At 51.4% G+C, this 15,240-nt stretch overlaps 1 protein-coding gene across 1 annotated transcript in view; it reads right to left on the bottom strand.

Annotated features, from left to right (window-relative positions):
* The window catches only part of LMOD1 (leiomodin 1), a 41,068-nt gene extending 27,411 nt beyond the window's left edge, over positions 1-13,657 (bottom strand). Inside the window, exon 1 of the mRNA XM_059145856.1 lies at positions 13,154-13,657. Within this exon, the coding sequence (XP_059001839.1) occupies positions 13,154-13,414 (261 nt within the window). The 5' untranslated portion in view covers positions 13,415-13,657. The remainder of the gene's footprint in view (positions 1-13,153) is intronic.
* Between the last annotated feature and the right edge of the window lie 1,583 nt (positions 13,658-15,240).

A 15,240-nucleotide genomic window follows, 5' to 3' on the forward strand; every position in this document is an offset into this window, starting at 1 on the left:
CGGGGGAAGGGCGCGCCTGGGTGGCTCAGTGGGTTAAGCCTCTGCCTTTGGCTCAGGTCATGATCCCAGGGTCCTGAGATCCAGCCCCGCATCGGGCTCTCTGCTCAGCAGGGAGCCTGCTTCCTCCTCTCTCTCTCTCTCTGCCTGCCTCTCTGTCTACTTGTGATCTCTTGTCTGTCAAATAAACAAATAAAATATTAAAAAAAAAAAAAGAAGGCAGAGAAACAGACAAGTGCTGAAACAAAGGTGTTAGGTATGTGTGTGTTGCCTAAAGTGACAGGAACTGCACACAGAGGGTGCTTTGTGACTGCAGGGGTGGAGCACACAGCCCAGGCTGGAGGGAGAGGGGGAAGTAGAAAGCTGTCACTTGAGCGGAGCCTTGAAAGAATCCAGGTTAGCAGGCCCAGGGTAGGGCCCGCATCCCAGTGAGAGGCGACGGCTGGTACAAAGGCACAGAGGAAGCAAGACAAAGCGTGGCACCGTTGGAGAACCCGTGGTCAAGTGTAACTGTAGCAAAGGGTAAAAGTCAAGAAGAATATTAGTAGCTACAGAGATAGAGAGGTGTTGGGCTGCCCGGGGCCTCCTAAGCCACACCAAGGCGTGTGAATTTGATCATGGAAGCTATGTTGAGCAACTGAAGGCTTTTACGCAGGAGAGTGTCAAGATCATGATTCTATTTTATAATCAGACTCTGTCAGCTGTGGGGAGGATGGATTGCAATGGGGGGAGAAGAGAGACAGGGAGATCCCTTGAGAGGTCACGCCATTCTTACGGCTGATAAATGATACGGGGGAAAGCAGAAGCACCACAGAGAGGAGGACTGGAGGCGAGGGAGGTGGCCCAGGTAGAAGCAATAGGGTTCCATCACTGGGAGAGTTTGAGAACACCGAGAGGCCCCAGAGTTCTGACCTAGGTGTGCCTAGGTCCACCTAGTTCTACCCCACTGTAGAGTGCAGGAAGAAAGGCAGGCTGCGAGGTGGAGTGAGGTGACTATGATTAATTTATTTTTAGACTAGTTGAATCTGAGACATTTGAGGAGTCCAAGAAGCAAGTGAATGATCTAGAACTCAAAATAGAGATCTAGGCCAGAGATCGAGACAAAGCACCTGGGTGGTAGCTGAACCCCGTGGGGTTGGCTGAGGGTACCCACGGAGACGGCCTCGGGAGGGCAGGGCCCTGGAAACAACAGCGAGGCGTTGGAAGGAGAGGCTGCTCTCAGAGGAGACAAGGAGGGAACAGCTAGAGAGAGAAAAAGGAAGCCAGGTGTGCTAGCGTGGTGTGTCTTGGCCCCAAGGGAAGTATTTTGAGAAGGAGAGAATAGTGGAATACCACAGAGTAAACAAACAGGGTAAGGACTAAGAAAGCATCCCTTTGGTGAGCAACAGGGAGGCCCGTGGAGACCTTACCAGGACTGAGGTCAGCGCAGAGGCGGGGCGTGTGAGAGTGAGTGTAGATACGATTTCTTACAGCTTGGCTGTGAAGGAAAGGAGAGAAGAGCCAGGGAACTGGAGAGAAAGAGCCAGTGGGAAGGAATGTGGGAGGGGAGCGACACAGAGAGGGAGAGAGAGAGAGAGGTTGAAAGAAAACAGATGATTAAAGGAGCAAAGGTCCCTGTAGAGACAGGAGAGAAAAGTGGGTGGGGGGCACTAGGCTGGGGCAGGAGGGGGGACATCTTTCCATGAGATGAGAGAGAAGGGCTCCCTGCTGAGCAGGGAGCAGGTGTGGGGCCCTATCCCGGGACCCGGGGATCATGACCTGAGCTGAAGTCAGATGCTTCACCCACTGAGGCACCCAGGGACCCCGAAATGCAAATCTTAATAGTAGGGTTCAAGAAGACAGCAGGCAGGGACGTGGCCCAAGGACTCGACAACACTCCAGTTGCTCTCAAAGATGCTTAGAAAAGATGATGGTGGCTCGCACTTTATTAAGTACCTAGTGTTTGCAAATCACTGTCATTCACTTCTTCTAACTTTCATGCTCTTCAGAGGAGGTAGCATCATTGTTATTTACAGGTGAGGAGATTAAAAGTTCACTGGGCATTTTTTCTCTGACCCAACAATTCTACTCCTAGGTATATATCCAACACAAATGAAGTCATAAGTGCCCCCAAAAGATGTACAAAAAAGGCTCACAGGAGCATCGTTTGTAATAGCCCCAAACCGTAAAACAACCGAAATGTCCATTAACAGTGAAATGAATACACAGATGATGCACGGCCCTACAATGAAACACACATGGAAATACTCTACAGCAGTGAGAGCGGGGAAAAAGGCTGCAGACAACACAATGTCACTAACATAAAGCTCCTTGAAAGAAGCAGAATACGGGTGTGTGGGTGGCTCAGCGGGATAAGCATTTGCCTTTGGCTTGCGTTATGATCTCAGGGTCCTGGGATCGAGACCCCGCATCGGGCTCTCTGCTCGGCAGGGAGCCTGCTTCCCCCTCCCCAGATGCCTGCCTTTCTGCCTGCTTGTGATCTATCTCTCTCTGTCAAATAAATAAAATCTTTAAAAAAAAAAAGAAAAAAGAAAAGAAAAAAGAAGCAGAGTACGGGGGAACCTGGGTGGTTCAGTCGGTTCAGTGTCTGCCTTCAGCTCAGGTCATGATCTCAGGGTGCTGGAATCAAGTCCCACATGGGGCTCTCTGCTCATCGGGGAGCCTGCTTCTCCCTCTCCCTCTGCCTGCCACTCCCCCCACATATGCTCTCTCTCACTTTCTCTCTGTCAAATAAATAAAATCTTATTTTTTTAAAAAAAAAAAGCAGAATACAAAAGAACACCTACTGTATGATTATAAATGTGTATGGATGTTATATATGTAATGTAAATATATATATATATATATATATATATGTGTGTGTGTGTGTATGTGTATATATATATAAAATTAAAAACCGGCAAGACTAACCTATGAGATCGGAGAGTCAGGATAGAAGTTCCTATGGCAGGGAGGAAGGGGGTAGAGCCAGAGAGTGGGTGGGGGTCCCGCAGGGCCCGCAATGTTCTCCTTCTTATTGCCTTTGTGAGAATTCATGACACTCTACATTTGCGTTTTGGATACTTTTCTATATGTGTTTTATATTTCGATAAAAACAAAGTGTTAGAAAAAATCTGCTATTGTCAAACATAAAATGAGACACAGAAAAGGCATTAAAGAATACAAAGAAAAGAAAGTAAAGCTTAGACACGTTCAGTTCCTGTCTAAGGCCACGTAGCTACGAGACAGTCAAGCCGGGAGTGAGCCCCAGACCCTCCCCACCCCCACGCTTGCCTTGTAAACCCAAGGCTGTCAGCTGTGTGCTGGGAAGGGACCTGTGTGCTCCTTCCTTCTCCTTGGGCACGGGTGGCCTTGGGGACAGAAGAAGGAGGCATTGGAGGTGACAATCTGCTGGATTTTCAGGCTGCTCTGGAGCTGGCTGCTGTCTGTTGACTGGTCATGTGCCCGATGTCAGCTCTGGAAGCGTTTCGGTGTTTTCTCTACCCCACCCAGGGAGCACTGAGCATTTTTCTTGTGACCTGACGTTTAACCTCTGACTACCATCACGGCCTCGTCAGTTTCTCCCCGCTTCAGTCCAGCCCGTGTCCAGCCGCCAGGGGGTCCCTCCCAGAGCAGCACCTTGCCTGCGTCCCCACAGAGCAGACCAACCTCATCGTTCCCTGACCACTTAGCACCCTGCGTCCCTCCTTGCCGGTCTCCGCTGTCTTCCCTCCCCACAGAAAAGGTGACTGCCCGCTGCCAAGGCCAACCCCTCCACTCCAGTGCATTCCATCCCTTTTCCAGCCTTTTCCAGCACCATTGAGGGTCCCCGCTCTACTGAACCAACCCCCCTAACATATAAACATGCTATTGTATTCCGTCTTAAAAAGAAAAAAAATCCCCCTTTAACTCCACATTTACTTCCCATAGCCACCCTACTTCCCTGTTTCTCATTAGAACAAAACTGGGGGAACAAATCGAAGAGACTGGTCTGTATTCTTTATCTCTAGTCCTCACTGACCATTGTCCCTCTCGAGCCCACGCTTCGCTGCAGTGACCCCCATCTTGTCGAGGTCTCAGTGGCTTCCATCTTTCCAGTGACAACAGTCAATTCTCTGTTCTTATCTTATTAGACCTCTCAGCAAGAACGGACACAGCAGAGGCTCCTCCTAGAAGCCTCCTGCCCACTTGCTTTTGTGAAGCCGCTCCGAGCTCCCGCCCACCTCTCTCAGTCTCCTTCCTTCATGGGCCCCTTCTCTACTTCCAGTGCCTAAATGCTGGGTAACAGAGGGCATGGTCCTTGGCCCTCGGCTCTTCATCCACATGTTCTTCCCACGTGGCCTCTTCCACGCTCCTGGTTTATAGTGTCATCTAGACGCTAATGGCCCCCAGATGGAGACTTCAGCTCTACCGCGCCACTGAGCTCCAGACTGGTACGTGTTCAGCCAACCCAGTGCTTGCTCTTTGACGTCTACCAAGCGCCACGAACTTAACTCATTCAGATCGAGTTCTTGATCTCCCCTAAACCACTCCTCTTCCACTGTTTCCTACCTCAGTAAATGGCATCAAACCTAGCCCAGAGCTCAGGCAGGCCTGGGCCCCCCACCCCTCTCTTTGCCCCAGTGAGTTAGCCAGTCCTGTCTGTGCTACCTTTGAGGTGTTTCCTGAATCTGACCACTTCTCCTCCAGCCATCCTCGGCCTCTTGCCTGAGCTACTGCACACCTTTCTAGTGGGGCTCCCTTCTCCCCCAGGCTTGCCTTCCTACCATCTATCTGAAAGCTGGCAGAGTGACAGATCCTTTTAAAAACCTAGATCAGGGGGCACCTGGGTGGCTCAGTGGGTTGGGCCTCTGCCTTCGGCTCAGGTCATGGTCTCGGGGTCCTGGGATGGAGCCCTGCATCGGGCTCTCTGCTCAGCAGGGAGCCTGCTTCCCTTCCTCTCTCTCTGCCTGCCTCTCTGCCTACTTGTGATCTCTGTTTGTCAAATAAATAAATAAAAATCTTTAAAAAACAAAACAAAACAAAAAAAACCTAGATCAGATCACATCTCTCCCTTGCTCTAAACGCTCCAATGACGTCTCACCACCCTTGGAATAAAAATCCCAAAATCCCTCTGCTGAGCTGTAAGGTCCTGCATTATGTGAATCCTCTGACTTCTGGGCCTTTATCTCCTCCAAGCCCCTGACCCCACCACTTGCTCACCCTGGTCCAGTTACACTGGCCTGGCTTTTCCTTGGACATACTAAACCTCCTCCCCTACCCAAGTCTTTCTAGGTGCCATTCCCTCCACTTGGAAAGCTTTCTCCAGACCTTCCCGTTGGCTGGCTCCTTGGGTCCTTTGCAGGGTCTGAGCCTGAGTCACATCTTAGGCGGTATCTTCCCTGACCACTTTATAGGAAATCATCACAGACCCTTTCCTGAAAGTGCATTCTTCTCCTTTACATGTATGTGCCATGTATATGTTCTATGGGATGTGCATATGTTCTATGGGATCTGTATATTGAAGAACGTGTATTCTCTGTCTCACCCATTAGAAGCATCCCAAGAGCAGGCAACTGTCTGTCTGACTCCGTACTCTATGCCAGCCTTCAGAAGCGCCTAATATAACAGAAACTTCCTAAATAGTTGGAGAATTAATGATTTAGTGGAGTCGTGAGTCGTCCTCCCTCCTGGTAGATACAGAACAGAATTCTTAAATCCTGCCTTGGAAAAGGATGCTGAGTCCTGGACAGGATGGAGGGAAGAGCAGTGAAGGCAAGAGAGGAAACTCAAGTTCAGGGTTTAGCCCTCACTACCAAGTTTCCAACCCAGCACTCTGCTCCCAGCTTTATGAATGTTACTTTGCTTTTTTTTAAAAAAAAGATTTTATTTATTTATTTGACAGACAGAGATCACAAGTAGGCAGAGAGGCTGGCAGAGAGAAAGAGAGGGAAGCAGGCTCCCCGCTGAGCAGAGAGCCCGAAGCGGGGCTCGATCCCAGGACTCTGGGATCAGGACCTGAGCCAAAGGCTTAGGCTTTAACCCACTGAGCCACCCAGGTACCCCCCTGTTATTTTGCTTTAAACCTCACAACTATCCTATGACAAGGTGTTGTTTCCATTTTAAAGATGGGGAAACGCAGGCTCAGAGAGGTAAAATAATTTGTTTGGGCCACACAGCCAGCCACTAGCAGAGAGGACCTGCTTCCAGGTCTAGCCAGACTCTGAAGATGCTAAGCTCAACACGAACTCAATACATTCTATACCCAGGGCTTCACGGAAGTTCTGCCCCCAGGATGTTCCACCTGGGGAGGGGGTTCCCCCACAGTCCTGCATCGGTGGGGAGGAGGGAGGCTGCTGACCTGATCTGCAAGTCAGGGCTGAGGATGTGATCACCCCGTGGGTCCTTCCCTTGAGGGAAGGCAGGGGAGGGGGTAGAGGTATGTGGGAGCAGCCCCACCTTATCCTCTCCTAAGCAGCACCCTGCCAAGCCCACTGGTCGTTTCAATAGCAGACCCCAGACACAAGCGAAGCCAAACTGTTCCAAAACAGCCTACGCTTTTCTGAGCTCCCGGATGTTGCAGACAAGAATTCACTAGTCCCCAGCCCTCCCCGCCAGTGCCCATTTACCCTGCGTCTGCCCTGTTTCCAACCCAGCCACCCAGTGCAGGCCCTTGAGCCTGGGGCATAAAATAAATTAGGCTCAAAGACAGGGAGAGAAGGGGACCAGGCAGGAAGTCGTTAAGTAAGCTTGCCTTTTTCTTTAAGCTAGCTCCTTGCCTCTCTGCCTTTCTGCCCTTCCCTCTCTCCTGCTGACAGATTGTCTTTTAATGTCATGAAAGATTAACAAAACAAAGGTTGATTTGGCACACACCTGTATAAAGTCTGAGGAATTTAGGGGAGGAGAAGTCGCTCACCGGCTCACCCGCCAGACACTTTCTGGGTGCCTTAGCCAATTTAATCCTCACGATAACCCTTCCAGACTGATGTCACCCTCCCTCTTGACAGTAAAGCAATGGGCCTCCACCAGCTATATGTTAATGAAATAGCGTTAATAACACCTCTGAGTCTAGAAGGTACTCAGGAAAGTTGAGGCTCTTCCTCAGGTCATGAGTGATGGTGGTGGTGTGGGGGGCAGAAGCAGAACCACACCTGGTCCCATCTGGTTCCAAACCCCCATGGGCTTTCTATTCCCCACACTGCCCTGGGCTAAGGGGGCCCTTTAGGGGAAATGAGTCTCTGAAACCCCTTCTTTCCTTGCTGGTTATGCCAAAAGCGATCCAATAAACAAGAAAGCACAGCCTGATCTGGAAAGGACTGTGTACTACAGTCCAGGATATTCTTGTTTATCCAACTTGGCAGAGAGAGGAATATCAACTTCTCCTCCCCCGCCCCCCAGTCATTGAGCTTTGTTGCAGTGACTGCAGTGTGTGTGTGTGTGTGTGTGTGTAGACTTCAGGCGGGTGGACTGGATCTCCATCCAAGGACAGCGCTCTTGACCCCCTCTGTCTTCTATAGGTCTCCCAGTGCACTTCACCTAGGCTTTGCGCACCATGAGCCAGCTCTGGCAGGCTGACATGGTCCCCTACAGGTACTCCAGAGTCTCTTGGGGGAGAAAGAGAGGCCAAGGGAGGGTAGCCAGGTTACAGGAGGATTTTGTCTCCACTCTGGGTGTCTGCTCACATCTGCCTCTTCCTGCCTTGATGTGGGGACCCAAAGCCCCCAGCCTACCGGATGCCCTTGGTCAGTGGGGCTCATCCACCTCCCCGGACCATCTGCCTCTCTCCGCTCAGGTTTCATGTTTGCATCTCCTCCTGGGTCCTGCCTGGCCTGCCTCCCTCCTGCCACGGGTCCTATTCTCCCACGCTCTTCTCTCCGCGGTCCTGCTCAGAAAAGGTGAGCGACAGGGGTCGGGGGACTGTGTGTGGACCAGCTGCTGGGGCTTTACAGCTTAAAATTAATCAATCAGAGAGTCGATACATGAAGAAGAAAATATATCAACTATGGGTAGGAGCAACAATGAAAACAAACACCTGGGGATCCCACCACCCAGTCTAAGAAATTGAGTAACTACTCTTTCAAACCGGAGGGAGACACTTTTTAGACTCCAGGGAGAGAGATTTAAACGTGTCTAACCCCCGCTGGGTGCCTGCGGTCGCCTCCCCAGGTCCACAGGCCCCCATCACCTCTTCTGCCCTCTCTACCCCAGGGCTATTTTGGGTGTGTACCAGTCGGGGTTAATCTCCTTAATCGTTGAGCCGTGCCGCCCAGGCCACTCTTGATAGGGCTCAGTCCTCTGCAAAGGGCAATCTGAGGGTTGTGCTGCCGGCCTCGGGCCTTCCTGGCGTCCCCATCCCTATAGAGAAGCCGCTGATGCTGGGCCATGAACTGGGCCTGGTAGGGGAGGGGAACCGCTAAGCTGTGTGAGCCAGAAACCCGCAGGGAAGGTCAGAAGGCTGGGTGACTGGCTAGTGGGGTACTTCTGGTTAGCTTCTCAAGGAAGAACCTGAAAGAGCTTCCTCCACCCCCCAGGTCAGCTGCCTCTGCTCCTGGCTGGGTACAGGTGCTAATCCCCATTCCCTGGTAACGCCAGAGAGAAGGACAGGGGAGGCAGGCTGGAGATTTTCTTTCCCACTTGGGAAGGAAAGAGAACACATGAGTTGACCTGCTGGGATCAGGTTCCTGAAACTTGAGCCAAGCACACGGGTTTCCCTGAGCTCTTGGCCACACACCTGCCCAGGGGTTTTGTCTTCCACCTGGACAGAAGGAGAGCCCCCCAGAAGGACTAGGGGAGAACGCACAGGCTGAGAGGTCTGTCCTTTTAAAGGGAGGGAAGCAAGCCAGGGGTCAGCTCTGCCAAGCCCCACCTCCTACTCCTAACATTCATTCAATAAACAGAGGTTAAGGGCCCACCTCTATGCCAGGCCCAGTGTTAGCCCTTGTCCACCAGAATCACAGAAGCCGGTGAGGAAGAGAGATAAGAAAACAGGATGGCTTTGGTCCACAGTGGCCCGGAGTGCTCAGATCAGACATGACGCTGACACTTGCCTCCCTGGCATTCAGGGAAGTCTCCCTGGAGGAAGTGGTGCCTGAGACCCGAAGGAGGCACAGGGGTGGGGTAGAGAGAAGAATATTGATGAAGCAGGGGGTAAACCAACCCAGGACAGCCCTGGAGTGTTCTATCCACTGAAGGAGAAGCCTGCCCGAGATGTCACCTGCGAAGCCACCCACCCAACAGTATAGCCAGAGTATGAATCTTGGGCCTCCTCTTCCCCTGGAGAAATCAAAACTTAAGACCCAAACTGGGCCAGGCTTCCACTCTCAGTGTCTGTCTAAAAAAAACAAACCAACCTTTTGTTATGGAAAATGTCCAGCATATGAAAGTAGAGAGAGCTGTTTAACAGGCAGGCTTGTGGACCCAACGTTATCAACTGATGGACAACATCAGTTCACCTGACCCCTTCCCACTCCCCTTGCCCACATTACTTTAAAGCAAATGCCCTAATCCTACCAGTTTTTCCTATAAATATTTCAGGATTTGTGTCTTTAAAAGGCAAAGATCCTTTAAAAAGTGTACCCATGGGGGTGCCTAGGTGGCTCAGTGGGTTAAGCCTCTGCCTTCGGCTCAGGTCATGATCTCAGGGTCCTGGGATCGAGCCCCACATCAGGCTCTCTGTTCAGCGGGAAGCTTGCTTCCCGCCCTCCCGCCTGCCTCTCTGCCTACTTGTGATCTATCTGTCAAATAAATAAATAAATAAATCTTAAAAAAAAAAAAAAGAATAAAAAATAAAAAGTATATCCATAATACCATTATCCCACCTAAAAGGAATTAACAAAAATTCCTAATGCCATCCAATATCGAGGCAGGATTTACTTCCCTAACCAACACTCAGTTCTAACACTTTGAATCCGGAGGCCACACTTGGTTTTACTATTTATGTTCCCAGTCCTGGGGGCAGGGATGAGCATTCAGCCAGAAAAGACCAGTGTGATAGCCCTGGGATCCCACAACAACTTATGAATTGGTAGTATAAGCCCTGTCACACCACTGTGGGGGTCTGTATGTGTGTGTTTTGTGATCCTAATTAGATGATAAATTCCTCAGAACAGGGGCTGGCATGATTGCTCTTTTTTGTACCCAGGTGAGGCAGAGAGAAGGAAGCACGGCTGGGTACTTGTTGCTGTGTGAACTTAGGGCCCTTACTCACTTCTCTGAGCCTCAATTTTCTGATCTGTATCATGAGGACGAACATACCTATCTCCCAAGAAGTGCGAGGCTTAAATAAAGGAAAAGGTGAAGATGTTCGCCTATTGAAGCTTCTCAGTAAGTAAATGCTCACTTTGCTGCACTTCCTAGAGGCAAGTTACTCTGTTTTGACTAACTTCCAGTCAGTTCCTCACGGGAGCAAAGGCCACTAGCAGGAAGAGCTACAGCCAGTCCAGCAGCCTGGAGCCCAACTGGGAGCCGCTCTGTGTCTGCGCTGTCCAAGGCCCCCCAGCCCGAGCACCCACCCGGGACTTGCTTGTTTATTGCTTACTTTGGCCCCTAGCTGAGCAGTCGGGCTTGGCTTTAAAGGAAGGGAGGAGCTGGGCAGGGGTAACATCAGTGAATTAATAATTGCATAGCTGTCATTTATCACACACTTATTATATGCCAAGCCCTGTGCTAAGTGCTTTCCACTATTGTCCTCTCGGTTCTTACAACAATCCTGCAGGCTGGATACTGTGTAGCTGAGGGGAAGGTGGCAGACTGGATAACTTGTAAGTTACTTAGTTATGCTCTTAGGAAGAGAGGTTGGTACTCAAACCAGGCTTTTCTGGCACCTAAATCCAAGTTCTTAAGCCCGCACTTACTAGCTTGCTAATGGTGCCGAAGAAGTCACTTGGTTGGGTTCATTGCCATTCATCCCAACTTACAGAGATGACTTCTGCTCATGGCTCGTGATGCACCCACAACTCCACTCAGCCACTCTGGCGACACATGCCTTTGGACTGGATGAGGAAGAATGGGGACAGCCTCTCCCTCCAAGGGAAAAATGGGCCCCGTAGCCATCTTCTCATACTGAAGATGCATACACATACACACACCACCCTCCATTCCTTGACTCGGACTCTGTTGGCAGAAACAAAGGTACCACTGGCAGGGGTGAGGGAAGTGGGGCTGGGGAGGTGAGGTTCGCCAGGCTTTCAGCAAATTGCATTTGCAAAAAGAAAAAAGCCTTTTGCAAATGCAATTTCCAGGAGTCCCAGAGCCCCTCACACTCTCCATAGCCTAAGCATCCTGCTTTGGGATTAAGAATGTTCTGCAATGGGGCGCCTGGGTGGCTCAGTGGGTTAAAGCCTCTGCCTTCGGCTCCGGTCGTGATCCCAGGGTCCTGGGATCGAACCCCGCATCGGGCTCTCTGCTTAGTGGGAAGCCTGCTTCCTCCTCTCTCTCTCTGCCTCTCTGCCTACTTGTGATCTCTGTCTGTCAAATAAATAAATAAAATCTTAAAAAAAAAAAAAAAAAAGAATGTTCTGCATTTGACTTTAGCCTCAGGAGTATCTTTCTATATACCAGAAGCCACTGGGCACAGAGTCTGGGGACTAGGAGGGAGGGAAGAGGAGGGTCAGGCTTCAGAGTGGAAGTCGGGGGTCCAAGTGGGAGATTTACAGAGAGGCCAAAGCCTTGGGTGTGCTGCCTGGCTCTCCCTACATGTCCCGATAGCTGTCTTGAAGGACCAGGCCCTCACAGGGAGTCCCCTATATTTTCTCATCCTTTCTATGAATGTTCTAGTATTTGCTCATCATTATCCGAGTGGCGGCATCAAAGGCAATCCCCTTGTCCACAGGGTAATGAATTTCTGAGCCTCTGACTCCCCTCGCTCCTAGCTTCTTAGTGAAGCCTTAAACATGGGCCCAAGGTGGTCGGGACAGAGAGAGAGGTCCAGTTCCCCTATCTCATTTTCCCTCATCCCTCCCTCCCCCAGCCCTACACTCAAGGAGCCAGGGCTCTGTCCGCAAACGTGCTCTGTGACTAGTGTCCAGCGCAAACTCCTACCCAGCCAGACATGTCACAGAAGTTCCGGGAGATACTGTTGCCTTTCTCATTCCCTCTGGGAGAATGAACATATCACGTGAACCTCTGGGTCTTGGTTTCCATAGAAGTAAAACAAAGGACAAGAACTGACACTGAACTTTCTCATGCAAGAATCCACAAGGACAAGAGACGTGGCCAGTAAGAACCAGCTCACAAAGAGAAGACAGTTTTCCCACTAACCCCTCTCTACAGCGGATGAGGGGCTCTATGAGTCACACTCAGGGGGAGGCTAGTCTAGTTTGTCCCAAGAAAACTCACATACAAACACATGGCAAATAAAGAACTCCTCCAGGCCAAGCCGGGAAAACAAAAACAGGTTTTGCTTAAGCCCATCCTAGACATTGGCAGATGTTTCCAAAATGGCCCTCCTGCCCTTGTCCTTCCACTGTCCCCTCCTCAAGGCACAACCCTGCTGGGAACTATCTTTATCCCCCAGCAAAGGGGACTTGCTGGCTTGTAAAAGGACTTATGACTAAAAGGAAGGGATGTTCCCTCAAGATGTTCCTTTAGGAAGTACAAACCCCACCTTTCCTGTGAGGGTAACTGAAGCCACCAGGTGAAGAGCATTTCCTACCTCACAGACCCCCAACCCTTGACCCCTGACTCCTGACCGTTGCTTTGGGAAGCTCACATGCCCCTGAGCTTCCTCAAATCATCCATGTGCCACGAGTTGCCCATGGGGCCAGAGGGCTTGAAGACAAGCAGTTCTGCAAGGAGACCTGACTTTCTTTTCTGGGGTGACTGCCAAGAGACAGCACGCATCATTCTAGCCCCTGCCTTCTCCCCCACAAGGGGTAGAGTGAATGTGCAGGGGGACAAGGATGAAATCAACTTGACAATGAACGCTTCAAGGACGTTCTCCAGCTCCCAACCTACCAGCAGCTCTATCTGCCACTGCAGGATGCTGAGTTCTCCCAACAGAGCCAATTTGTGCTTTATAACAGAAATTAGGGGTAAGAGGTTCACGCTGCGCGCTCAGCAGATGGTAATCGGTGCTGAAGCGTTCCATCTCTTGCCAAAGAGACCGTTTCCTCGGAGGAGAGAAGCATCCTAGTCACGAGTGCGGGTCCCCCTGCCCTCCCCGCCCTCCCCCCTTCCCTCGCACGTATTGCTCACTCACGTCCATGGACAGCTCCCTCTGAATAAGCTTCTTGCTCTCCTTTTCACAGAAGTTGAGCATGGCTTCCCGGTTGTACGTGCCCACGGACTGCTTATCGGTCTGGCTTCTCTGCCGCAGGCCCACGGGGATGCTCCCGTCGGGGTCCACCACGTCCAGCTCCTTCTCCAGCTCCTCCATCTCCTCGGGAGACAGGGTGGACAGCAGGCTGTCGATGTCGGGGTCTTCACTCACCTGCCGGCGATACTTGGCTACCTTGGACATCTTGGCAAAGTGGGCTGTGGCTCTTGCGGGGTGTTGGGGGGAAGCTACGGGGGTCCTGGGGGCGGGGGGCCGTGAGGGGGAGGCACCAGCTGGTCTGGATGCGCAGAGTGGGCTTGGGAGCAGACCCCCCAACTGATTGAGGACGTGGCTCTTCCGCCCTGCCCCGCAGTGCCACAGGTGCCCAAGTGTTAACTGCAAGCTCGCTGGGAAGCCCGGGGCTAGTGGACCTGGGCTGGTCTCGCCGGGGGCCAATAAGACTTGACAACTGCCGGGCCCTGAAAAGAGAAGCCAATCCCCACGCAGGGGGCGGGTCCCGCCTTGCTGTCAGAGCCGTTTGAAACTTGAGGACATTCCAGGGAATCTTGGAGCTCTGTGTGACCAAATTTAGTACAGAGCATTTAGCCTTTTAAAGACAAGGGGGCCATGCAATGAGAAAAAGATACAAAAATGCAGAGGCTGGCAGAAACTGATCAGAGCCACAGGAGAGCCAGAAAAGCAGAGACCGGGCCAGGGTGGGTGGGGGCGGAGGGTGGTCAGGAACAGGCCAGCCCCAGGCATGCCGGGCTCAAGCACATATCTGACGTCTGCATCCCGGCTGGTTGTTGTCGTGATCCGTGCGTGGTCCACTGACTCCTTTCTACTGTATTTGGTAATGTGCCGGGGGACTCCCGGCTGTTTCCAGCTACAGGAAAGATAGGTGATTCCAGATACCCCCAACTACCCGCCCACCCATTCTCTCTGCCCAGAAGAACCTATGTGCCAAGCATCAGAGGCTTAGCTACTACTTGAGAGAGAGAGAGAGAGAAAATAAATCTTCACTGTGTACCCAAACTGAAAACTGGTAGGCTGTTGGGGGTGGGGGGTGGGAGAGTATGACCCGCACAAGTCAGAGAACTCTTAAAGGACTGTCCATTTCTAGGAAGCGCCAAGGGTTTTGGGAAGAGGGTTCAAACCTCCCTCTGCTCTCAGCTGCTTCTTCCTCTGCAGGGGCACCTGTAGACAGACCTCCCTCAGGACCCTCCACATGCAAATTCAAAGCACTATTGAGTGTGTCTTCAGGGAAATATAATTCTGGGCTGTTGGGAGGGATACTATTGCAGCAGGCCTGGCATGTTTCATAAAAGGGCTTTCCACTGCTCATCCATCATGCTGCCTGCACAAGTCACAGAGACACTCAATCTCCTGCTCCCCCCGCCTCCTGCCACCAAATCCCTTCTAGAAGCCCTGGTGTAACCCATCGGGGTAGATGCTTCGATCTTTCCTGGCCTCTTTCCATCCCAAGCCAGAAAGAGACAGTCACCTGATCAGCATTTGCTGAGTCCAGAAATCGTCTGGGTCAAAAACTTGGCCCTGTGTTTAATGTCTACTAGTCCAGCTTTAGGTTAAGGCTGAGGTGGGGCCAGGACTGACGCGGGGGGACTGGAGTGCAGAGGTGAGTCAGGTAGACCTGAGAGGCAAGGTGGAAGACGGGCTTAGAGAATCCCGGGGGTTGTCATTTTTAAAAGGCAGTCATCATTCTGTCGGTGAGTCGGGAAGCATGTATTTATGGAGTGCTGACTATGTGTCTGACTATGTGTCTACCAGGCACTATAGGATGAGAGATACAAAAATAACTACAACCCGCTTATTCTTTTTAAAAATGTATACGTTGGGGGGCGCCTGGGTGGCTCAGTGGGTTAAGCCTCTGCCTTCGGCTCAGGTCATGATCCCAGGGTTCTGGGATCGAGCCCCGCATCAGGCTCTCTGCTCAGCGGGAAGCCTGCTTCCTCCTCTCTCTCTGCCTGTCTCTCTGCCTACTGCCTACTTGTGATCTCTCTCTCTGTCAA

Source organism: Mustela lutreola, chromosome 14 (assembly GCF_030435805.1).
Source record: "Mustela lutreola isolate mMusLut2 chromosome 14, mMusLut2.pri, whole genome shotgun sequence".
NCBI lineage: Eukaryota > Metazoa > Chordata > Mammalia > Carnivora > Mustelidae > Mustela > Mustela lutreola.